At 31.5% G+C, this 26,171-nt stretch overlaps 1 protein-coding gene across 1 annotated transcript in view; it reads right to left on the bottom strand.

The window, feature by feature from the left end:
- Positions 1 to 830: 830 nt before the first annotated feature.
- tei (irregular chiasm C-roughest protein teiresias) overlaps positions 831 to 26,171 on the bottom strand; it is a 101,537-nt gene continuing 76,196 nt past the window's right edge. Inside the window, exons 3-15 of the mRNA XM_085185229.1 lie at positions 23,015 to 23,829; positions 22,577 to 22,783; positions 20,115 to 20,219; positions 19,814 to 19,982; positions 18,377 to 18,487; positions 15,077 to 15,178; positions 13,449 to 13,595; positions 11,950 to 12,091; positions 6,258 to 6,418; positions 5,942 to 6,055; positions 5,572 to 5,661; positions 5,273 to 5,383; positions 831 to 5,070 (exon numbers count right to left, since the gene is read on the bottom strand). Of these exons, the coding sequence (XP_085041355.1) occupies positions 4,703 to 5,070; positions 5,273 to 5,383; positions 5,572 to 5,661; positions 5,942 to 6,055; positions 6,258 to 6,418; positions 11,950 to 12,091; positions 13,449 to 13,595; positions 15,077 to 15,178; positions 18,377 to 18,487; positions 19,814 to 19,982; positions 20,115 to 20,219; positions 22,577 to 22,783; positions 23,015 to 23,829 (2,642 nt within the window). The 3' untranslated portion in view covers positions 831 to 4,702. The remainder of the gene's footprint in view (positions 5,071 to 5,272; positions 5,384 to 5,571; positions 5,662 to 5,941; positions 6,056 to 6,257; positions 6,419 to 11,949; positions 12,092 to 13,448; positions 13,596 to 15,076; positions 15,179 to 18,376; positions 18,488 to 19,813; positions 19,983 to 20,114; positions 20,220 to 22,576; positions 22,784 to 23,014; positions 23,830 to 26,171) is intronic.

A 26,171-nucleotide genomic window follows, 5' to 3' on the forward strand; every position in this document is an offset into this window, starting at 1 on the left:
TTACGAGAAATTCCATAAAATTTTATTTCAAGGTTATTGTGATATTCCTGTTAGCTTCACGAGGTATAATGCGTATCCTGGAACATCCCTCTGCCTACTCTGTTGTATCCTGCATACTGCAGGGTACGCAGAGAAGACCTACTTTTAAGACACTGGTACCTACATAACGTCTTTACATAGTGCATCTATGAGTGTTCACTATGGGTTCGAATTTTAATAAGTAAAATTTAGTTTTCTTTTTTCCCAAAAGCCTTTCTGACAGAGAAAAGACAGACAAAATCAGAGAAAAGTATGTACACACTACTCATGAGATATAGGTAATTTTAACCTTCAGTAAATCATTACATACTTATATACCTTAAGAAGATATTTAAATTCCTACAAATGAACCAATTACTATATACAGTGTGAATCAAATTACCTACTTGTATAAAATTCATTAATATACCTTTAAATTTATTTATTTTGACTGTTGATATCGTTAATTAAGATTTTCTTAGAAACACAAAATTGTATTAGGCACTCATAATTAAATAGAAATTAAATTTAAACAACTGAGGGTACTTTATTTTTTCTTCTGATCTTAGTTATTATTATGGATAGTAGATATCAGAGTTTTATTTTTTCGCTCTCATATTTCCCGATGAGGTATTTTCTTCTTATAAAAAAATATCATAGTAAATCTCATTCATTTATTTGCTTGCGGCGTTTAGTTCTGGCACTCAACACGCACCTTTTCGAATTTAGAGCTTTAAAATGGAAAACGGAGTGTCTTGACACTACGCTCCTCTTATACTAAAAAATATGTAGAGTAAATAAAACGAACATAATATATTTAGATAATTTATTTTCCGGTATAGGAAGTTCCGCACACACATCGCGATGAGAATGATCTATACGAGTACATTACATCCAATATCAAATTAACACACAATATGTATATTATATGTTATAATAAAATGTAAATATATATATTATATATTATATATACGTATCATACAATGTAAGTACTATCATGTTGGCACCACGACACTTGTCGAAATGGACGCTAAGAAAACTTTGAGTGGATGAGCTTTTATCTACTTTGGCCGGTCAATATTGATATTTTTGTTAAAATAAACTATTCTTTTTTTTTATTTATTGTGTACAGATGAGATCTAAATTCGATATCAATACCAGGGCACGGCTGCAATAGTAATTAATTTCATTATAACAAGAGATCGAAGTCAGTTTTTTTTAAATCAAATATTATCTAAGTTTTGAGTTTTTTTGTTATAATAATGCAAACAAATATTTTGTCATAGTATAAGCATATATTATACTTGTTTTTTTACATACTTAAAATTAGTTTGGCTTCAGTTAGTATTTAAAATGTAATCTTAAAATTGTTACAGCTATTTCCATATTGACAGCTGTGTTTTTTTTATACATTGACCGGTCAAAGTGAATACACCATGTTACAAGTATAAAGTATACAATATTATAGAGGTGCGGGGTCGCGGGGCGTCTAGAGGGAAAGGAAGGTGTGAAGAAGATCAAGAAGTATAATTTAGTATAGTTTTTCATCTATCTATATAGATTTCTCTAGCTATTTTTGCCTACGTGTTTTAAGATGTATTATGTTATATAAAAGATTTTTGGATCTTAAAGAAAAGTGTATTTCCATGGTAATGACATTTTTTTTATATTAAAGGACGTTTCGAAAGTAATTATAAATCATTGGAATTATTTTAATGGGAAATATTTTTTTTTCTTTGTGCATGTAAATCGTTTTTATACATATTAAATATTTATTTTTATTATTTCTTGCACTAAGGTTTTAGTATAAGATTTTGCTTTGCAACATTGATGATATTTTATCATTTAAACGTTTTTTTATAATTTTAGGTGACATGCTCTATCAAACAGCGAATTAGTTATTATTATGCCTTAAGATTTATTTTAATAATAACATAATACATCTTAAGCCAGTTAAAGACCAGGGCCTCCAAACGAAATGTTAAGATTATTTTAGCATATGTCAAATTAATAAGTTCTAAAACAAAATGTATAACATTTATTGTTTCAGTTATTTTTAGCTGTATTTTATGTAAAAGTTAGTTTAAATTATATTAAAATTGTTATTTTAAAGTAATTAGATTGTTTAGAGCCCTGCCAAGAAGTGAACAAGGGGATAAAGGGCCTAGCTCTTACCTAACTAGTTCGAATTTCCGCAATGGACGGATCTTTTGTTTTCCACAAATATAGGAAATAAAACATCTTCATATACATTTTCATTGTCGAATTGACCAACATTTGTTTTGTGTTACAAAAATACTTTTCGCTACAATCTAACTTAAACTAATGCTAGTATTACACGGCTCCTTTTATATTTTTATCGAGAATTGATCTATTTTTTGTGGTAAATACGTGATTTGACTGGTTAAATCATTTTAAGTTAACATTTTTTTTTAATTGTGAATGATTTTTATGACATAATAACTGTAATTTAGAAATAATTTATTTAAGAACTTTGTATGATAGAAATTAAGCTAGAGGAGGATTTAGCTTTTTTAAGCAAATGTTTTCTTTCTTTTCTTTCTTGTACAGCAGGATAGGCTGAGGGAATCTGAGAATATAGTGTTAGAACGTTCCATTTCCATAAGACAATACCTTTCTTTCTGATGAATCATGCAGGCATTTCGTGTCGAGTGGCGGAATTCAACACCGCGCTTTGACTCGTAGAATAAGTGATTATGAATTAAATATTTCATTTCCTCGAGTGGGATTCGAATCCATAATATATATTTTAAATATAAACGTTCATTCAAATATAATTTGGACTAAAACATATCTCATACAAATATTCGTCTTCTTTCTTTATGTCTTAAATATATTAGAACCGTGTAATACCAGCGTGACCAGTTTCAATGTATCAACAACTGTCCCGCGATCCGCCGCTCCTCTTATCACAATCCGTTACAACGATGTTCCCATTGATTACGTAGAAAAAAAAGCCAGCTTCCTAACAAAATAACGATTATATTAAATTACAAAAAAAATATTAACTATTTTTGAAATATTTTTGATAAACGATAGCCATTTTAGGTAAAATTAAGAAATATCTATCTAATACAGACAAAATTTAAATTTTATCATCGAAAAAAGTTTTTTTTTTTCAAAAAGAACTTGACCGAGGAAGCTAGTTTTTTCATATTACATAATCTGTGGCCTCCGTTCGAATATTCGAATGACGATGACGAACGTAACACAACATCAACATCGAACGTTCGATAAAAACATCTCCCCTTACATTTAAAAACTACGACGATTGCAAAAATTGTGGTAGCAAATGTTACATACAAAAACGTTCGATCTAAACGAACCTCTAAAATTGACATAGAAATTTACATGACATTGTTTTCTTTTTAAGCTATGATACACAATGTTTAATGAATTCGACATCTATAAAATATAAAATATAAGATATATGTCATTTGGCTCGAGCTTTTCATTTAAAAAAAAACTCGAGCCGCCCTATAACTACCAAATATGCTTATAAATTCTAATTTAAGTTTGGTGTTCATCGCTAACATACAGACAATAAATAATAATAATACACAATAATTTCATACAATATAGGAAAATCTATTACAAATATCAACAATTTGGCACATTTCATTCCTGTTTCTTTAACGATTATTAGAACTAAAGTAACAATGTGAGGAAATATAGAGGAAATGAAGGGGAAAATATCAAGATGAAGTAAAGTACAGATAGATATCGTTCGTTGCAAAACATTGAAATTGATATAAAAAAAAGAAGCAAAACTATACTTCCTTGGGACACTTTATGACGCTATTAAAAAAGTATTAAAAGTTAATTCATTGTTCTAAGTGTCTCAAGTGCTGAGCTTTTTGTTCTCGTTTTAGCTTTATAGAGGAAATACTAGTTATTATATTTAATAAGATTGTAGATGTATATAATTGGCGGCGACTTTGCCCGCATAGTCAAATGAATAAAATTTGAAAGCCAGTTTCATAATTCTGCTAATATTATAAATGTGAAGTTTGTTAGGTTGGATGTCTTTTTCACTTTCACGTAAAAACTACTGAACAGATTTAGATAAAACTTTACAGGAATATAGCTTAAACATCAGAATAACACATAAGCTATAATTTATGTAAAGATTCTGTATAATTTGGCTATAATATCAAAACAAAATTAAGCGGGCGAAGCCGCGCTTGAATCGCTAGTATTAGTATAAATTTGCAACGAACTAGAGTAAGTCCACTAAATACGAATAACAAATAATGATTATAGGATAACTACGAAGACTATACAATGAGACACATTCTACTCAAAGTGCATTTGTCCTAAAGATTAACGCACGACTAAGGTCCGCTAATAATTACTATAATATTTATTAGAAATATTACATTGCTTAAACAGATATTCGTCCGTATTGACTCTACTTTGTATAAGTATAGCGATTTATTGACGAAACTACTATTACTTTTGGAATTTTAGCAATTTTAGTTAATTTTTTGACACTTAAATATCAATTTAAAAATTTTAAGTTTATTGCAAAGTAGTTTCGTCAATAAACACAGTTTATTACGTTTCTCATTAATTTATCAGTCGTCTGATGATAAAAGGACACACAACGAGTGGAACTACGCATACAGTTAAATTTACATAACCACGTAACAAAAACATTTACTTAGAGCAAGTAATTTAAAAATAAAAATCCAAATAATAATTGTAGCGTTAAAAATGCCTTTGAACAGGACGCATGTAAAGCTCTAATAACATGTCGGGAAGGGGAAGGTGAGGTTTGAGGGGATCTTTTAGGAAATACAGCGACTGAGCCACCATTAGAGGAAACTGCCACACACCAGATCTCATCCGGTTCAGGTACTAAAAGGATCGCCTTCCAACAATGTTGGGATAGATCAGGAGTTAATATAGCGGGAGTCGATCTACCAGATCTGAGCCAGAGTACGCGTAAGTTACGTCCGCAAGCGCCGCACTCTAAGCGCCAGCCGTTTGGCGTTTGGTCGGCGCTTAACGCTGTTGCTGTAGCTCCACCTAGAGGAGGTACATTTAAATAATTAATGCTGTTTTTAATAAATTATCATTATATTAGTTGCAAACAAAAAAATCATTAATATATAATAAGATTTTTCTTTCGCTAAAATTTTCAGCACTTTATATTTATAATATATTGTCCTACCCAATTGGGTACTTGAAGTAATTACTTCAGTAAGCTATTTTAAACGTAAATATTTACCTGTAACTCTCAAAGTGACACGTTTCAATTCCCTCAGTCGTTTCAAGTCAGGAGCTCTGGCGCCGACGCACCGATACTCCCCGCCCTCCTCGTATAACGCTTCTTTTATACCTAGTTTATTATTAATGAAAACTAGAATTAGAGATTTAGGAAAAATATTTATTTACAGATTTAGGAGAAAATAGAGAAATAATAATAAAACACCTTATTTAACTTATCCCAAAATCGAAATAGATAGCGGTAAAATATTGAAACCAACAAATTCTAAAAAGCTATAAAAGTAAATGTAAGTGTATTACCCAACACGCCGTGCGCGTGGTGCGAGCCAGCCGGCGCCCACGCGTCCGACGCGTTGCCGACCACGCGCCGCCACCAGCAGCCCACACTTCCTGTGGGAGGATTCTTTATGATTATTATACCTTTACATTGAGAGTAACCTAACTCTGCGATTTATCTACTAGAGCAGGGAAATAAAAATTGTATAATATATTTCTTCCGAATCCTAACACTAGGTTTTCTCTGCCTACCCTTCTAGGTATATGATATACGGGATATAACATGAGAATAGAAAATAAATATATTTTGAAATGCCTGCCACATTTAAATCTTCATAATTACCAATCATCTTTTAAATAAAATGATAATAATAAATTTAATATAATAACTAACCTTTAGGACAATGTAACTGCACGTTCCCCCCCAGAGGCACTTCCACTTTCTGATGATCCGGTGGCTCCTCTTTACTGTCGGACTCTGTCGCTGATTGTATGTTTTCATCAGCGGCTATTAACACAGTAATGAATGAATGAATGAATTTTTAACCGACTTTAAATTAAAAATAAAGATTCTTAAATCGGTTGGTTTATTCATTACACGTATGTACACCGAAATTTCAGAATCGATTTAAGCGTATCTTACACTACTAATTTACAGACGTAGAGCTTGATCAATTCACCCTTACAATGTCTAAATATTCCACACATACCTAAAATATTCAAGTAATATCCAATAGAAGAGTACTCGGTGTCCATCCAGCGCGCCCTGCAGCGGTACCAGCCGCCGTGACTTTCCCGCAGACGCGCCCAACGCAGCGTCGCGGAACCCAACGCCGTGCCGTCTTCAGGTAACTCAAGGGGGGTGGGGGAACTGTGGACGAGGGTGTTATTACATATGTTTTGTTTTTAATATTAATTTAAATTTATTTCTTCGCACTGGTGTTGAAGGAAAACGTGGCATTGATTTCCGCTACTCAACCTGCAACGCCCCAGAATTCGGCGGAAATTGCGGAACAGTGTCTTAACACTACGTTCCTTCTGTCGTGCTGAGTGCTGGATACAGAGTGAAGCTGATTTTATTTTTTATGTAAAAGAAGGTTTCCTAGTGGCAGAAACTATCTTATATCTAAGTGAATTTGTATAGTTGATAAATATTACACGTCCATTGTCTGTAGCTAAATCGTTTATCAAACTGGAGCACCACAATGTTTTCACTTCAACATTTGGCGACATGAACCCTTGAGATGTGGTTACAAATTATTCTGTGTTCTGATTGTGCTAGAAAACAATCTTAGTAACTTTAAAATAATATAATTTATATATATATATGAATATATATTTTCTGACAGAGACAGAGGAAATCTAGTGATAAAACACTCCGTGCCCCGTGAACTGCTTTTATTGTCACTGACAATGGGTGCTGAGTGCCCGAACTCACTGACGTTTGGTGACCAGAGCGGGAAAATGAGAATAATTGAAATATAATAATTTCCCCGAGAGGAGATTGAACCCACAACCAAAGCATATACAGTCGGACGTTATAGCTGTACAGCAATTATCTTTGTGACATAAATATTGATCTTTTAGTGATATATGATTTATTTAGGTTTTCTTTGTCTCTTTCTTATGCACTTTACAGAAAATAAGTTAAAAGATCTTACATATATACTGTTCACTTTGTAAAAGAAATCTTTTAAAAGCTTCCTAGCATTTACTTCTTATCGATACTTTACATTTGAAAAAATCCCGTAATCTCACTTATATAAATTTTATGCATTTAAAAATGTTAAGTAATTCACATTTAGTTAATGTTAATTTTTAAAGTATTTTTTAACCGACTTCTGTAAGAAAAGGAGGTTATCAATTCGACTGTATTTTTTTTTTTTTTTTTTTTTTTTTATTTTTTTTTATTTATTTTTTTTTTATGTTTGTTACCTCATAACTTTTCACTGGGTGGACCGATTTTGATAATTTTTTTTTTATTTGAAAGGTATAGCTTCCCGAATGGTCCCATTTTTTTTGGTCCATATCTGACAATGGTATCCATGAGAAAATCACATAAGTCTTAAATTTGCATTATGCATGTGCGCGACTAATAGCCGAATAACTCAATGTCGCGCCAACCGATTTTGATGATTCTTTTTTTATTTGAAAGGATACACTTCAAGGATAATTTGGTAAAAGTTTGGTTAGGTTTCGATTATGGAATCTGGAGAAAAAAGAGAAAGTTTGTTTTTTTTGGTCAAAAATTAATTATACTGTAATAGTTACAAGCAAAAACTTTTTAAATTGATGTCAGAAGTGAGATTCCTGATCGTTGCATTTCTTTTCAACCAATCTCAAAAAAGAGGATGTTCTCATTTTCAACCAACTTCAAAAAAGGGAGATTCCGAATTCACCCGAATACTTTTTATGTTTGTTCTTGTCAATATACCAAAATGTAACTTTGCACAAAAATAATAGCTAATTAAATGAAGTTTTACATAGAACAATCACAACCACTCGTTGACAACCACTACCACCACCATCACCACTCGTTCAAGAAGCATCATTTTAAGATCTACCCATCACTAAAAATCGTAAAATAAATTAATTTTTAACAAAAACAAAAACCGACTTCTAACAACGAACTAAAAAGTGAAAAATAATTATATAAAGATTTTATAATTTTGAAGTCGGTGTCAAACTAATGCTACAACACCTTTACTACAATATCTAATTACTAAGCCTGTTTGTTTTACTTGGCACCGACTTCAAAATTATAAAATCTTTATATAATTATTTTTCACTTTTTAGTTCGTTGTTAGAAGTCGGTTTTTGTTTTTGTTAAAAATTAATTTATTTAAGTATTTTTTTAATTATGTTGTTATATGGAGTGGCGGAACTCAACGCTGTGATTTATTTAATCAGAGTGGAGAAACAAAAATAAATTGAATAAAGTCATGAACGATAGTTAATAATTTTCTATCAAAACACATTAGTATTCAACGTATATCCGCTTCATGGGATTTGAACTCGTAAACATCACCTAAAGCATATAAATTTCCAACACAAATTCGGGCTATATACGGAATATAATATATTAAAATATATTCCATGTCATACATCGAGGTCCTGGGGGAGCACCACTCGGCCCCACAGCCACCGGGCTGTGCGTCGCCTCACAATTACGTTAGACGTCGAATCTTATCCCTTTATCTTGATATACGTTTTGTATGAACGGATCGAATAATCTCGAAGATATGTACTTGCTTTATATAATTTAGTATAAGAATTATATAATAAACGCTAGTCTTGGCTTAGTAGTAAAAGCATGTATTTGCGCGATTTGCGCTACAGGTTGTAGGATCGATTCCCACCCATCGTTTGATATATTTTTTTTATATTTTTTATTTCAAGACAATTTCTCTCGCTGGCTCTTAAGCTGTAGCTATATCTAGCTTTAATTTACTTATTTATAAACAAGGAAAATCCTAAAAATAATTAATTTTCCCGATTAGAATATGTCTTTTGTAGTGTATACAATATGTATTTTATCACGTCTAACTACATTAAATAAAAAAAAAATAAGTAAACTCAAAGTGAAAAAAGTAGCCCTACAGGTTTAGTTTTAGAAGTTATACATGGTTAAACTAAAATACTTAAAAATAAAAAAAATCTAAGATCCCACACCCACCCACCACCACAATGTACCACAAAAAAGGTAATATATTTAGATAAAAACTAATGAAGTGCAACTTTCATAAATTCATAGTTGCGCTAAAATAACTCTAGCTATTAAACTGCCTGCGAAGAGTGATAACTAACTTACTTAGAGAAAAGTGGAAACCTAAAAGAAATTGTTGGAATTAAAACTGAGAAATGTTGAGTTAAAATGAATTTATCTTTGGCACTTCAGTGAGTGGCAGAAAAAAGATAGCTTCTAGCGGTTTACGTTACACTGTTTACTGAGAGAATAATAAACTTAGCTAAGCTAAAGCTTTAGCATTGAGCATTTAGATTTGCTTTTTTTTGTTGATATTGTATTTAGTTCAGAAGAAACGGAAAATGTTAAATAATTAAAAATAAATTAAATAACTGAAAACGTAATATTTTGAATATTTTCATGATTATATATAAATAATATGAGATTTTTAAATTAATTATAGGATTTAATTGATGTTTTGAAGTAGTATATTACTCGTGGCTTCGACGGCTTTTCAATATTTTTTGACCTAGTAATAGCGACACTTCGTTTTCAACATCGTACTTACTTCTCATTTTCGGAGCGAGAATATGAAAATAATTCATTCCACCGAGACGGAATCGAACCCACAATCAACCTGACGCGTTTACAGTCAAACGCCCTACCAATCAATATGCTACGAAGACCTCACGAATTTATCCAGTTATTATTATAAGAGTAAAGTCTAGACATATTAAATGTAAACGTAGATAATAAATAGGACTGTGGAAATATTTGAAGAGACGAACTAAATATATAATTTCTAGTTATTGACTCAGAAGTCTGAGAAGGGTTCAATAGTTTACTTTCTATAAAAGGATTTTACGATATATAATATATTTATAATGTATAATGTCAGTTAGTGACACATCATTCTATTTTTCTTTATGACTGTTACGAGTATGTTAATATCACTTAGACATAAACATTCACGAACTTCTTACTTACAAGGAATAATTTAAATTCCTTGTAAGTAAAACCAACAATCGTGCTACGACTGAACGTAAATAAGAGGTTCATGTTTGAAAAATGGACGCCATCCAAGAAAAATTGGGAACAACTCTGAAACTACATTATTTAGACACTTTGTATGTTTTCTTCGAATCATGACAGTTTCTGGAATTGCGACAGAACCTGCCTGGTACTTGTGTTGAAAATTACATAAATAATATATACGAAAAAATATAGAAGATGTATGAGAAAAACTATTATAGGGACCATTTATTAGAGTAGTAGAAACCTAAGCAATGTTTTCTTTCTTTTGTTTACCTTTACTAATTAAGAAATCTACTACGCTAAAAAAACAACTTAATCGATATAAATTATGTTTTTTTTAATGAATTTTGGTAAATTTGCGTTAAAGTTTGTTTTGTATCAACATTTAAGAATTTTAACCTAGCGTTTAATATCTATACGAGTATGATATTTGATAATAGAAATCGTACAAATAAAAAAAAGGAATTCAACGGAATAATATTTAAATCGAAGAATATCTGAAGTTATAATTAACTTTTCAACTTTATTATACGGTTATTGATATGGCGTTGTTTTCCCAATATTTTTGATAAAATTATTAAATTTCGGAAAATTTCTTTGATAGACTCGTACGGATTACTCAAATACAGGAACAAAATATGTATTTTAGATTAATAGTATAATTGCGAATTAGACAAGGAACAAAAGCAATAGTTGTGATTTTTTTTGTGTTATAAAAGCTACTTGTGACAGGAAGGAGAGTTTTAACCCTAGGTATCCTCTTTTTTATGACATCACATTAAAACATATTTCTTAAGAATTGGTAAACAAAAAGATACAATTAAAAAAAAAAATTAAAATTATATAGCAATAGACCTCACAAAGGATTATTTAAATAAAGCTAAAACTTAAATACCTGTTAAGGGATTACTTCAACTGCTTACGAAAAAGTTGTAATTGGAACTCAAAATAATTACTAAAGTTTTTGACAGCCACTAATATTTGCTTCCATTTTAGGATGGAGTGGCTTCAAAGAGTTTTTAACAACTTTTAATGATGAAATTTTTGTTTCGATTAAATTTTTTAAATATTTTGTTACCTTTATTCCACTTCACTTTCACTTGCTTAGAAAAAACTCTATTAAGATAAAAGACATCAGTTGTGAAAATTTATTAAATTATCTTGGTTCATTGAACTTTAAACTTTAAATTTAAATGACTTTTAAAAGTTAAACTTTATAAAAATTTTGATCGTATCCTATAAAAATTCTAGACTATTTCTTTATTATTTGTGCTATAAAACAATATAAAAACCTGTGCCTAGCTGTAACCTAGAATATATTTACGAAATAAGAAATTTAGAGTGATTTCAAAATTATAATAGAATAGTTTTTTAAGACGACAACAGAGGGAACGTAGTGTTAAGATATTTTTTTCCCATCCAATTTAATGGAGACATTCCGTCTTCCGGATTTACTCAACGCCGATTTTTTATGTTATCAAAGCCAGAGACAGAAAATAATTTAGGGAATAACCTACAACCGTCGCGTCTAAAGAGTAACGCTGCGTCGCTGTGCCAAGATGCTTTTAAATATTAAAATATGAACAAGTTATTTTAAATGTGTTTGTCTGTTTGTACACGCATATCTCCAAAAAAACTGTAAAACTCAGAAATAATAATACTTTTCTGACATAAATTCTTACCTAGAAGGTCTATCAGTGTCTCTCATCCAAGTAGCTCTAGCAGGTGGATTAGCATCGACATCACAGCGTAGCGCCGCCGCGCCGCCCGCCGTCAACGAAATACCGAACCCCGGCCAACGAGATATAACGAATGATGGTGGATCTGTATATGACAAATATTCTATTAAATAGTGTTATTTATTATACTGTTTCACACTTTTTCCCGCATATAGCAGGCAGAGGGAACTTAAAGTTAAAAGTGGGTAGACCTGTGCGTGGAAAACGGAGTGTCTAAATACTAAGAACTCTCTGCCTACCTTTTTACATGCGAGATATGTTATAAATTATATTTAATTAAATACAAGATAATAATCATATTTCCTTAACTTTCACACGTTAATTATGCAATAATAAGCCATAATTAATTAGCTTTTACCGATATTAGGTGATTACGGTAATTGAAACACACTATAGGTAATTGTAATTACAATATATGTATACGCACGTATGTCAGTCGACATTTAATTAGTTACTAATTTACATTACCATTAAATTGAATAATTTTATATATTATTATTCAATTTTATGTAATTACATATTATATCAAGTTTTGAATATTAAATACACAGATTTTCGCTTTGTAAATTTTTTTTTATTAATATAGGTAATTTCTTTTTTTATAGCTTTAGGTATAGCGCGCACTAGTGATTTTTGTTACCGTGACTGTTGTGTGACTGTCACCGTGTACATTACACTAAATGAAGGTGCGCGCATTTGGATACGTGACAATTGGGTGACTTTTTGTCCGCGGAGGACGGCAACACGCCGGTGACGCAACTGTCACCGCGTCCATAGATTTGTATGCCCGTGCGCGCATTAGCAACTAAATGTCACTTCGTTCCCCCTCCCCCTTGCGGTTTCCATACTTGTCGTCTTCCGCATAAACATGAACCAGCAGCGTGTTGCATTGCAGCACCGAATTTTTATTTCAAGAATGGCGTCAAGTTCATCACCAAGGCAAAACGTGCATTTTCATGAAGATGAAATAGACAATGACAATACTGATTGACAAAATTGAGTTGAGGCCATTGCTCTATGACAAATCCCTAAAGGTTTATTCAAATAGTAATTTTAAAACCAATATTTTCTACGTTTGCTTTTTTTCTATTTCTTAATATAAGTGCACAGACAACCATCTCTTCGAGATCCATTTTATCAAATGTAAAAAATTTCGTCACTGTCATCGCAAGTGCGCGCAGGTCCGAAAAGTATGGTGACATGTCAGTGACAAAAAATTTATTGTCACCGTGACAAAAGTCACCAGGCAGAGGAAATCTGGGAACCTAGTGTTAATATCGTTCGATTCGAGTGATACCCATCCACCCACTACCCTCATCCACCCTACTGAGAGCGATACAGCGTGAAGCTGATGTTGTAAAAAAATACCAAATTTGGCTATAAGTTACAATAATTTTAAGCGGGCGAAGCCGCGTGTGTGTCGCTAGTTTAGTAATACTCACAAGTAACATGTATCTCCAGTTTGGCAGTCAGCACGTCGTAGGGCGCGGGCGGCGTGTCGGGGCGGCGTTGCCTTGCCTCGCACTGCAGCGTCGCGTTGTGGAGCTCTCTGGCTGCTGTCACTACTACGCGCGACCAGGACACACCTTCTGTTGTTGAATATGTAGGTTAGATTATCATCCAAAAATTGTAGAAGTTGAAAAAAAAACTAGGCAAGTGCGAGTCGGTCTCGCCCATTAAGGGTTCCGTACTAATTTTATGATTGTAGGACAACGAGAACGGGACTTGTAGAGGCCGACAAACTTTAGTTTACTTACTAAATTGCACAAAATAAATACAGATAAGGATTATAATAATTATACTTTGTAACAGTTAACGCTAGTAAGTAAATAAAAATATTTTATCGAATTTCAAGAGTATTCTATCTTATAAACGCCGGTTCAACACATTGGTTCATTAAAACTGTAATATAATATTTTAATATGTTGCCCGAAAATGACGATAGCTAAAAAGTTTTATCTAAAACAAAAACATGTAATTAGTATTAATGCTATTGTAAACTTTAAATAGGCTAAGAATTGACTGAAATTTCTATGAATTTCAACAGCCGACTTATCTTTGTAAAGACTTAATAAGCCTAAAGAAATTATTGAAACAAAGCCGCGCGCAAGAACAAGGCTCACAATTCCGTCTCATTCCATATCACATTCTAGTCACAACGGAATCCAATTTTACAGAGTATTCTACTAATTAAATTCTTGACGATATCCTTGAAGATTCACGGAAAATTTAAATTTATACGAAAATTTTATATACACTTTATTTTTAAAGACAATGAATGTCCTTTTTAAAGTGTCACTTCTTATTATTTTTGTTGTTTGATATTATTTATAGTTGCATTAAATAAAAAGGCGGTTTCGGTGCAGGCGAACAGCGTAGGACTCTAAGAGCGATGGTTGTGGGTTCTTTCGATCTTGCTCATACGAAATAAACCTTTTCTTTTTCATTTCCTGATTTGCTTTAAGTTTTGTCACTCAACATGCATGTCTTTAAACATAAATATATATATATTTTTTTAAATTTTTTTTTTTAATATTAAAATAAATTAAATTAAATAGTAGCTTTTACTTTACTGCGTATATTTAAGAAATTTATATTTTTTTCTAAATATCAATTTAATTTAAAAAGCATAAACTTCGAAAAAAAAGATTAAATTTCAAAAAATAATATTATCTATCTGTCAATTTTGAAAACGATATTTAAAATAACCATTTATCTTCATGAATCTACCTCAATATCAGATATGCGAAATTGCCTCAGAAAAATGAGTAACACGCTGCTCTTGTTATGCAGTTCTCGTTGAAACAAAGCCTTTGTGAATTGATTGGCGTAACCCAATGTCAGTATTTATCTACAAAATTTATATTTTTTTTTACTTTTTCAATATTTTTCTATACTTTGAATGTATTTAAAAAAAAAACATTAAAGATTAGAACCCGCGCCTCTGGAAACTATTCATGCCTTGTGATCTCTAAGTCATACTTTAGCAACATTTTTTACCCTTCCTTCACATGGGAATTAAACGTCTCGTTATTTATTTATACCAAAAAATATTATTAGAAATTCTTACCAATGGAATAATTAGTATGATGTATACGTAGATACGGTCGGTGATCTAGCGCCGGTTCCAATGCAAGCAACCGCCATGACAGTTCCGGTGGAGGCACGCCACCTGTAGGAATAAAAGAAAGATAAAAAGAAACCTTGTCTTTGTATATCAGTTATTAATTTTAAATGATTATATTCCGAGTTAAGATTTCATATCAAAAATATTGAATTCCAATAAAACATAGAGAATAAAACATATTATAAAACGAATTTCATAAAAAGAAGTCCCCCGATGGACATCCTGTACTGAATTTCATATAATTTTAAAATTGAACATCTTATTCAATAGTATTAACCATCTGGACCTCTCCCGACCGCCATCTGCTCCTCACTAGAAACTAAATTAAGCTTATGATTTGAAATAAAATGCATTTAAATTTATTCTCGGTGTTCTTCAGCATCTGACTATAATCACGATCGTTGGAAGTTCGATTCACAATCAGGAGAATTAATTATTTTCATATCTTCGCTCTGGCAAGACAGAAAGAGGAGAACGGAGAACTCTCCGTTCTCCTCTCCGTCCTAGTGTTAAACTTAACACTACTTTCTATCAGCCAATCCCAACTATACACCCTGTTTTAAATCGTATAATAATTTTCTTAAAGGTATACATACATTTTTAAATATTTAAAAATGTATGTATATTTAAAAATATTTAAAAATGTATTATATATTCGTACGTTATAAACGTATGATGAATAATATTACAACTTTTTAATTTCATCTAATTTTAAAATATTTATTATTCTTCTAAAGATTACTATGTAAACCATATAATATGTATGTACGAGTGTCAAATAAATGAAAAAGTCATAATGGTTTAGCGTTTGTAAACATTGCTCTCCGTTTGAAAATCCAATTAAAAAATCTATTTGGCTCTAAAGTGATTTTCTTTCAAAATCCTGGTTCCTATGTATTACAAACTGTGTTGCCATTCACTCGAGCTTTAGAGGATAATATGTTTAGCTAAATTACTGGACGCTACTAAATCAATACGTATTGAAATTTTGTATCAACGATTTGAATGTACTCGTAGCTGGTTGGTTTTTGGGGATAAGATTTTCAAGTAATTCCTTAAGTTTGTTAAGGTTATAAATCTATAAGAATTTTTATACAAATATGTTTATAAAAATGTATACAGAAGTTGTAATTTGTAATGTAATGTTTATTGTTCGAGAAAAGGCACAAATAAAAAATCATTTTTTACAAAACGTATAAGACTCTTAAAAATCTTAAGAGTATTTGATCAGTGTTTGAACCTGCACCTCTTGGAAATCATTCAACGATTGTCTAACAAACAACAACTCAGACGGCTTTAACTAGGCGCGGGTTCAAATTCCGTTTCCTAAAAAAATAATATTAAATGTGGAATAAAACTTTTAATATGTAAAAATTTACAAAAAAATCTCAAAAAGTAAAATTTTGAAAATGTTTCACCGTCAGTAGTCAGTAGAAGTTGCATTTGAAACTGTTTCTAACGCCAGTGCCCACTGAAAGCCATTTTATTGTTGTTTGAGCGCGAGCCGAGAGTCTATTCAACTGTATGTGGATTTCAGTGAAATCGGTCAAGTTTTTAAGATTTTCACAACAAAAGCGCAAAGTAGTTTGAAATGTTAGAATTTAAACGATACTCCCGACCTGGGAAAGTGAAGTGATAAATGTATTTGCTGCGAGTGTTGAAATAAATTCGGATTTTCTACCTTTTGTTTTAGATTGAAATAATAATATTATTTTAAAAAAATATTCGTCGCCTGCAAGTTCGTCTTCCTATACTTTAAGATGTAAAATGAAAAATCTCGTTGTTTCTTGTTTCAGTACAAAATTTTTAAATATCATATCGTGGAGCTCCTGTATTAAGTTTAGTAGAGCTATTAGTAGTGTAATTTGAATTTAATTTTTTTAAATATTGCAGGAGACACAAATTTAGTTAATAGTATTTAACATATTTTTAAAAAAATCTAATATATCTGTCAGCGATGTTAATAACATATATGATATTTAATAACATCGCTCACAACCTCTATGATTTATAAATAATTTGTGTTTTTGTTTGGTAATATTTGATGCTTCAATATATTCATCTACACTTATATTTATTATATATTTTAACTATAATTTACCAAACTCAGAACATTATCGTACATACATCCATCCATATCTACATGCATTTATTACAAAGTCGGTTTCCAATATAGCGTGCGGCGCTTCACGTTTCAGTTTCAGTGGATTCAGTGAAATAATCTGATCCCTGATATAATTACGCTTCGTGTCCCGCTCATTGCCGGCGTCCGGCTCTCGGATTGCTTCGGCTTTATATTACATTAAATTTCATAATTTCTATCTACGAATCCTTCTTAAGTATTAATATATAGAAAAATTGTAATTTCATGTTGTTTTATTTCTATAAAAGTGTAGACTATTCATCTAGACGTCCCGAGACGTAGAAGACGTAGAAGTTTATTGCTATACACAAGTAATTTTTATTAAATGCTAGTTTAAGTTAGTCAATCTCAAAATTTTAATTATAATAATATTTTAAACTTTAATTTGAAAATGAAGATAAAAGTTTATTTTATATTAATTACCGAAATAAAGGAAAATTTTATATAATAATTTATGGTAAAAGCATTGATGTGAAAAAAATCGATTATTATTTATATGAAATGAACATCGTAAAACACAAAACAGTAACACATGAATGAGAGAAAGCCGCACATTAAATCATTATTAATTACATCAATCGACGAGGTAATATGAAATTTAATTTCGCAAAACTGGACGTATATACTCGTGCAGTAAAATATTTGGTATCGAATGGTTTGCCGATTTAATACGAATTTCTGTTACGTGATATTAATTAATTTTCAACTCTTCGATTAAATCTTAATCCGTATTAATAAAAGTGCTATTTTATTAATGTAAAATATTAAATTGTGCAATGTATTATTTTTTTCTTTTTTCTTTTGAAGTAAAAACTATTTTCTTTTGATTCGGTAAAACGGGAATGGTAAACAATAATTCCAACTTCTATTCCATTCCAAATTTCATGGAGAACATGAAGAAATAATCTTTTCTCGGTCATACTGTGGCACTGCGGCCCCACTCCGGTCTCACTGTAACCGCACTGATTGTGGGTTCGATTCCCAATTGGAAAACAAAATCCGCTCATTCTTAACTGTGTATGGGGAACGAATTGTGTGAACTCTTCGTTCTACGTATGGTGAATGGAGAATGAAAGTACTTATTTTTTCTTCTATCTTACCTTCAGCTACACATCTGACTTCCAGCACAGTCTTGTCTCTGACCGGCACCCACGTGTTGCCGGCGTCTAGGCGGCGACCGTCCACCGCCAGATACACCGACCGGACTGGTTCTATTGATAAAAAAATCTTGTGAAGAAAATTACTCTTATTGTTAAATATAGTACGCCCGATGTGGCTTTGAACTTAGGCTATCTGAACTTTTGGGGATTGTTCAGTTTAATTCATTAAAAAAGTAATGAAAAGTTATAAAAATCAGGCGGCCACAACTCGTCGAACGTGCTTTATTTTATAAGATATCAGTTTACAACTAATTAAAGACAACAAATTCTTATTCTCTTGATGCTTGAAGCAGTGCCTGGAACTTGCAGTAACAGAATCCTACAAATAACAACAAATAATCAATTAAAAATAGCAGACAGTTAATTATTTATTTACTCGCTTTTAGCCTTACGTCAAAGACGTTTAGTTTAACTGATTGATAAAACATCAAATATGAAAACTTAATTTTTCTCTAAATAAAATATCCGCTATTTATTTGATTACTTATAACACAATTTTAACTAACAGCAAGTCTAACAATGGCACATTATTTAGAAACTATCATACAATTTTAAACAACTTCACTTCTATTTCTATAGTTCTCTTCTAAATGCCACTAACAATTATAAAATAACTTAAACTTTTCCGCGAGGCTGTAACTACACTTCTGCCCCACTTTGCCCCCGTACCACCCTACCCTGCCCTATCATGCCACGTCATGCCCCGTCGCGCCCCGTCCTGCCCTGTCCTGCCCCGCCGCCCACAACACGTGTTTTAGTCTCATTACACTTTGCAACTTTAACTGACGCTATTAAAATACTTGTAGGCGCAATTTAGTACACACGTTGATTAGTTGACGGTAGTTTAGATACAACTACTTGGAAATTAACTTTTGTGATGGATGTTTGAAGTATATAATGGCTTATAACTTATATACTTTTTTAAATTATTATAACGATATAATTAGATATTTTGCTATTTAAATTTTTTGGTACTATAAATTTAGAATTTCACTTTAATTTTTACTCAACAAGATCTTACGTTCTTATTGTCCTAATTTTTGTTCATATCAAGACAGAACTCACCCATAGTTTTAAGATGTCGGTTATTTACTTTCTACATTTCTATTTATTTACTTTGTCGGTTTAAATAAACCAATCAAAATAAATAATGATAACACTCTACATATAAAACATTGAGGCCGTCGTCGTGACGCAGCAGTACAAGTGTGGGATTGTAAATGCGACGGCTGTGGAGTCGATTCCTTTTCAGGTGAATGAATAAATTTTTAAATTTTTAAAAATATTAAATTTGGAATTGGAATGTCTTAACACTAGGCTACCTCTACGTAACCTGCTCCATGCGGGATGTAGCGTGAAGCTAATAAAAAAACTCACCATAAATAAGTAACCTAGTGGGCTCCCCACTAACAGTCCTTCCCGATCTATCTCTCCCGGCGCACCTCCACTTGGCAGCGTGTCCACGGGACGCACGTGGTATCTCTATAGCATCGCCTTCTTTCCACGCTGACTCCCCTCCGCCAGGAGATGATGGAAGAGATATTTGCTGGACGAAAATTGTTATTATAACCATCATCATTTAAGTCATCGCGGCTTATTAAAATAAATAAATATTTTTAATATTATATAGCTTAATTAAAAAAAAATATATTCAATTACAAAAATAAAAAAAACTTACCTCATTATCCTTATACCACCGTAAATTGGTGACATTGACCAGGTCGCATGCGATGCGTGCGTGCGCGTGCGGCTCCACCAGCAACTCACGCTCCTGCTTTTGAGGCTATTACGAAAAATTTTTTTTAGAAAGTATTAAATTTAGTTGAAATATTTGTATAAAATAACTTTAAGTTTAATTTATTTCTTTAAATTGACGTTATCGGGGCCTGGGAGCACAGCATTTGATTAATGAACTGTAAACACCACGGTTGTAAGTTCAAAATATTATATTGGTAAAAATTATTACTCTAATAAAAAACATATATTATTATGTTAAATTCAACAATCCTATTAGAAGATTCTATAATAAGTTCCCACAAATTACAATTTATAGTATACTTTGAAGGCGCAATACAGGTCAAACTAACCACTGAGTCCATATATAATCTTAGGTAGGTGTAATACGTTATAGAAACACAAACAATTCACACCAAGACCAATATTAGAAACAGCGAAGTTATACAACTTATAGATACATTTACAAATAAGTATCTAAGTAACTTTTCAAATAACGTCGAAGTTAAGGGTATTTTACGCGACTTCGCCCGGTTAAACATATTATATTAAAGGCCAAATTATATAAAATTTTAATATAAATTATATCGTATGTATTATTTTATATAACAGTAAAGTTTTATCTAAGTCCATAAAGTAGTGACCGTTTTGTGTGGAATTGCAACAAACATTCACCTTCCTAAACTTTCACTTTTTAATATTAGCAAGACTAAATTAATATAACAGATTTCAAATCTATAGAAAATATTTTAATTAAATTCAGAAATTTCTCCCAAATGCGTATTAGGTATTTGTATAATAACAATGGTAGCAAATTGAGGGTTGCACCCGCGATGCCAAAACGAACGTAATTAAATCCAACTTGTCTATATTTAAATACGAAACGAGAAGAAAAAGGGAGGCAAATTAAAATTTAATGTCGAGTAACAGCCTACATCTGAAGCGGTTTTACGTCTGGGGTACACTGTGCACTTACAAAATTATTGTTTAAAGTACCCGTTTTTTTTCATCTAATTTCGGAAAAGTACATTACCCTTTGTACCGGTTGTCGTATATCAAAGATTTAAAATTTATTTTAAACACTATTACTGCGATAAAACTGTAATTTATAGTGTTATTTCGATAAAACTCGATGTTCGGTCCTTTAACTAAAAAATAAATTAAAATGTGTCTGAATAAACGTATAGTTGAAATAAGAGTTATATATTGTTACCGTCTAACTTACATGGACTGGCACTGGTATAGTAAAATTATAAAAAACTAAAGAAATCTAAAAATTCTGCCAAGAAAAAAAATTCACGTCGCTGCCTTCACGCCCAGTGTGCCCACAACTTAACAGCCGTCTCGTAATTAATTGGGTTTTCTTGAGGATAAAACGTAGACGCGATTGCGAGTTGTTTGCAGCGCTTAGAGAGTTGCGGAACAATTACCATTTTCATTGTACTCGTGTATGTCGAAAAATAAAACATCATTACAAATATATTGTATTTGTTTTATAAATGTAGAGAACTAAAAAAAATTCTTAGATTTTTTTTATAATAACTAAACTAAATATTATATGAGACAGTAAAAACACAAAAATTCAATGTTCTTTGAATTTTTTAGAACATGTTGACTTTTATATTCAATTTCCATATTTTGTAACAAACCAACGAAATTAATAATACCATCAACAGTATTGATTTTTCAATAAATACATACATATATTTAAATATTTTAATTACAATTTAAATTTCTGCTGAAATTTATTTATGCTCGAGCTTAAAACATTTTTCATTTTATTAAAATCTACATGTTATTTATGTACACTGTACATATATCATTATAGTGACAGTTGAAAATTAATTGTGAGCTCGATCTCCACTCAGCGGAGACAGGAATAAAATGATAGGAATAAAATATGTAGATTTCTACATCAGGTATTATTTTTTTCTGAAACTTTATTATACTAAGTAGTTATGACTACAAGTTTAAAATAAAATGTTTATATTTACTAAAAATCTACATTTGTATTAAATACTAGCTATAGCTTTTTCTATAAAAACTATCACCTAAGGGCAACAGTTTTAAGCGATAAGAACAATAAATACTGATAATGAAGTAATATAACATTTGTAATACGGCCTATGTGTTTATTTACATTTTTTGCAAAATAGTGACTTAAAATACAACACAACTTCCAGAATAGTTAATCGATATTCAATTGATATAATTTCTACATATAGTCCGGTATCTTGATCCCCTGACCCTGGTTTGCAACCCTTTATTTAGCCTAAGTAAAATTATTCAATTACATGGTGGCATAGTGGAATCATCATGTGACAATGTCTCGAGAATTAAGCGGAATGTGGGAAACGGAGTGCCATACCTAGGTTCTGCCTCCCCTGCAAAATACTGATTCCATACCTGTGGTGGAGAAGCTGACACTTTGTCTCTCCTTGCCTCCCTCATCTGGTCTCTGGGCTCGTCTCGCATGACGGGAGCAGGTCGTATGACGAACGCGTCGACCCGCGAGGATGCGCGCATGCTGGGCGCTGCGCCCGCGTCACCGATGGCATCGCGGACTGCACCGCGGATGTTGAGGATCGTGTCGCCTGTTTTTACTCGACGTGACTGTTTAGAATTGAATAAATATATATTTTTTCAGTAAAAATATTATATCTAAAGTAAAAATGTTGTTTTTTTTGTTTCACGTTATATCCCGCATAGCAGAGTAAACAGAAAGAACATCGTTTTTAGACACTCTATACCCCACATACCACCTAGTTATCGATACTAGGAACGGCGATATTCAGTGAATTTAAGAGGCATATCCGGGTTAAAAGATATGATATACTTATTTACCTTGGTAGTTTTCTCCCACTCTTGTCCACTACTTCGTTTTTTACGATCAAAACTGTCTTCTTCCGGTGGACTCAAAACATCATCAGGTTTATCATTTTCCACGATAGAATCATCTAAAAATTGCTCTTCGGACTCATTTTTGTTATTCTCGGCTTCAACTTTAGCCTCTTCTTCTCTCAGTATTCTATTTAATTCATCTATATTATTAGCCGGAGCTACAATAAAACCATTATTATTATCTTTAATGTCATTAGTTTCCAAATATTGCTTAGTAGATTCTTCATTATATTCTTTTTCTTGTGTTTTCTCATTTAAATCTTGAGAAAAATGTTCAGTGAAATCATTATAATCATCGGGTGTTATATTACTATTATCTAAATTGATATCACTATATTTACTTTCTTCGTCACTTTCTTTAGGAACTTCAAAAATTTTGCCTCCCAACTTTACATTTGATTCATCTATGGACGGCTCGTCCGGAGTTACTAACATACTACTGTCTTCGATATTTGTTTCAAGATCTTCATAATTAACACCAGTTACTTCATTGACTGCTTTGTTCTCCATAGGGTAATCATCACTAAATTCATGTGTATCGAAGAACGGTTGTAACCTGTCATTGATAAAGTCAGGATCTAAATTAGTTGCTTTCTCGTTGATTTCTTCGTTGCTTAGTTTTATGTGGTCGTCGGTGTCTAGATAAGTTTCGTCACGTAGCGGGGGATACAAGGGGGCGTCGCGGAGGAGCTCAGCCGCGTCGAGGGGGGAGGAGCGCTCAGAGCTGCTCCGGTCGGAGGACACGGTGGGGAGGAAGCCTGTGGATAAAATTTCTAATTAGTTGTAGTTCTTATTATCGTGTTAGCGGTAAAGGATAAAGTTAAATACAACTTCATTAACATTTCAAATACTATTAATGAGGACAGGAAGTTACAAAACTACTACATTTGATTCAGAATTAAAATTAAAGTAAGTTTTTGTAGTTTCGGTGTGGCGGAGTACAATTTTATTTCCAACGTGTTGTTTTTGTGAAAAAAAGTTTTAAACTATTTTTAATTTCTTGAAATAAATTAAAATAATAGCACAAATTCTTTAATTAAAAATATATATTAGTGGTTCATGTAAGTAAAATAGTTATATACGTTATTTAAATTACATATTAGCTCTTAATTTCTGTTTCACTAAAATAAAATAATATAAACTGTATGTATTCCACAAATAACAGCTTATTTTCGTGACAGTTTGGTTTAATTATTGCACAAGTTGATATAAAATACATTAAATTACAGTTTGGAACGGACAAATATCAACGTTTGGCTTTGTGGCTCTTGGCGTTTTATTAAGTACTTGGCTTCAACCTTTTTGTTCGCATTATTTGAAATTATTCTACTGTTATAATGAAACTTGTGGTGCTTAAAGACCATTAAGGGTCAATAATAATTTTCTCAATATTGATTGAAAATAACCTAATTTTAAGTTTTAGTTATTTCTAAATTTAGATTTTAATTACTTAAATTGTACGATACTAAACTATTCTTGCATAACTATTAAATAATAGTTAAAAATAATTTTAGGCAAAATTATTTATACAGTTAACTGTATCACAGCAATTAGCTTAATTGTTGGTTTAAAGTTTGAAGGTTAACATTATATAATAACAGCTCTAAGTCAGGGTTGAAAATGAAGAATCATCCATCTTCTTGAGATTAATGCTTATATCAAGCGGTATAGCTATATTGTATAACCTATAACTTTTAGCATTTTACTAAATAAAGAAAGCGAATTTTCGATTGTAAGAATCCATACCTATATTATAAATTCGAAAGTAACTCTGTCTGTCTGTCTGTCTTTTACGCAATCAGGGCCAAACCGCTAATTTAATTGTGATATAATACTCACATTGAGATACTTGAGGGTCTCGGGATGAACATAGGATACTTTTTTTTCTCAAATTTGTAATATTTTCGATATATACTAATATATTAAAATACTTATTAATTGGACATGCAATTTATTCCGTCATGTTAGTAACAACTGTCGGTATGCGACCGTTGCTAAGCAACGATTTGCAAAGTTTGTTGTTAGAAAACGTCACCCAAAATGAGCTTGCTTAACGCATCTCTCTATAGAAAACTGAAAATAATTTCATAAATATATTTAATAAATATTCGTATAGTTCAAGCGGGCGAAGCCGCGTTCAGGTCCACCAGTATATTTATATAAACAAAATTAATGCTAAATCGGAGAAATTCCTAGCAAAAGTACTTGCTTTAGAGCACAATTTAATTTCTTCTAAATCTTGAGGTAAAATTAGAAACTAATTTAAATTATAATAAAGTTTCAACTGTCAAGGAGTGCGTTACTTCACAATATATATAAGATAAATAAAGTAGTCGCTTAAAGGCCTACTGAAGGTTGAAACTGATAAAGGTTGGTAAGTCAGGCGTGAATTTCTATTTGACTGTTCTTTAGAAATTTTGGGCGCGACAAAATTTTATTTCCCTACAATTTTCAAGTCCATCCCTTTATTCATTAGGAAACTTTGTGCTTCGCAATTTTGCTTAAAAAGAGCCCCCAAGGTTCTTAAATCATTGAAAATTAGACGCAATTATGGCAAATCTGTCTTTGTATTCTTGACACAAAATAAGTTTATAATTACAAAGTAGGTAGAACTTTAAATTAGATCGATTTTTGCACTTCCTATTGAATTTGCCTCTAATTGAGATGTAGAATTACTACAATTTAACTTTAAAACGAATAGTTCAAGCTCTCTAGTGAACAGAATATCTTAACACTAGGTTCCCTTTCCTAGGTTTTAGTAATTAAAACAAATACCTAATCATATTTTTAAAAATAATAAATATCAGATAATAATTCTACACCTATTATTCCTGGGCTTATATGGCTTTATATTCTATGATGAAACAACCTTATAACTGTTATGTTATTTTCATATGTTGAAATCAATATGAAAAGAATCCTGACAGCGCTGAACGTTAATAAAATTATTAAGCATTTTTGTTATATCAATTTTCTCGAAATATCTAATATGCATAGTAGAATAAATATAGGGGCCACTCGTGGCATGGGCACAAGTGTGTGACTTTAAACGCTATAGGTTGTTGGGTTCGATTCTCACTCAAGGAAATGAAGTATTTAT

This window comes from Heliconius melpomene, chromosome 1 (assembly GCF_056956725.1).
Source record: "Heliconius melpomene rosina isolate 202511_hmr_F chromosome 1, ASM5695672v1, whole genome shotgun sequence".
In the NCBI taxonomy this organism is placed as follows: domain Eukaryota; kingdom Metazoa; phylum Arthropoda; class Insecta; order Lepidoptera; family Nymphalidae; genus Heliconius; species Heliconius melpomene.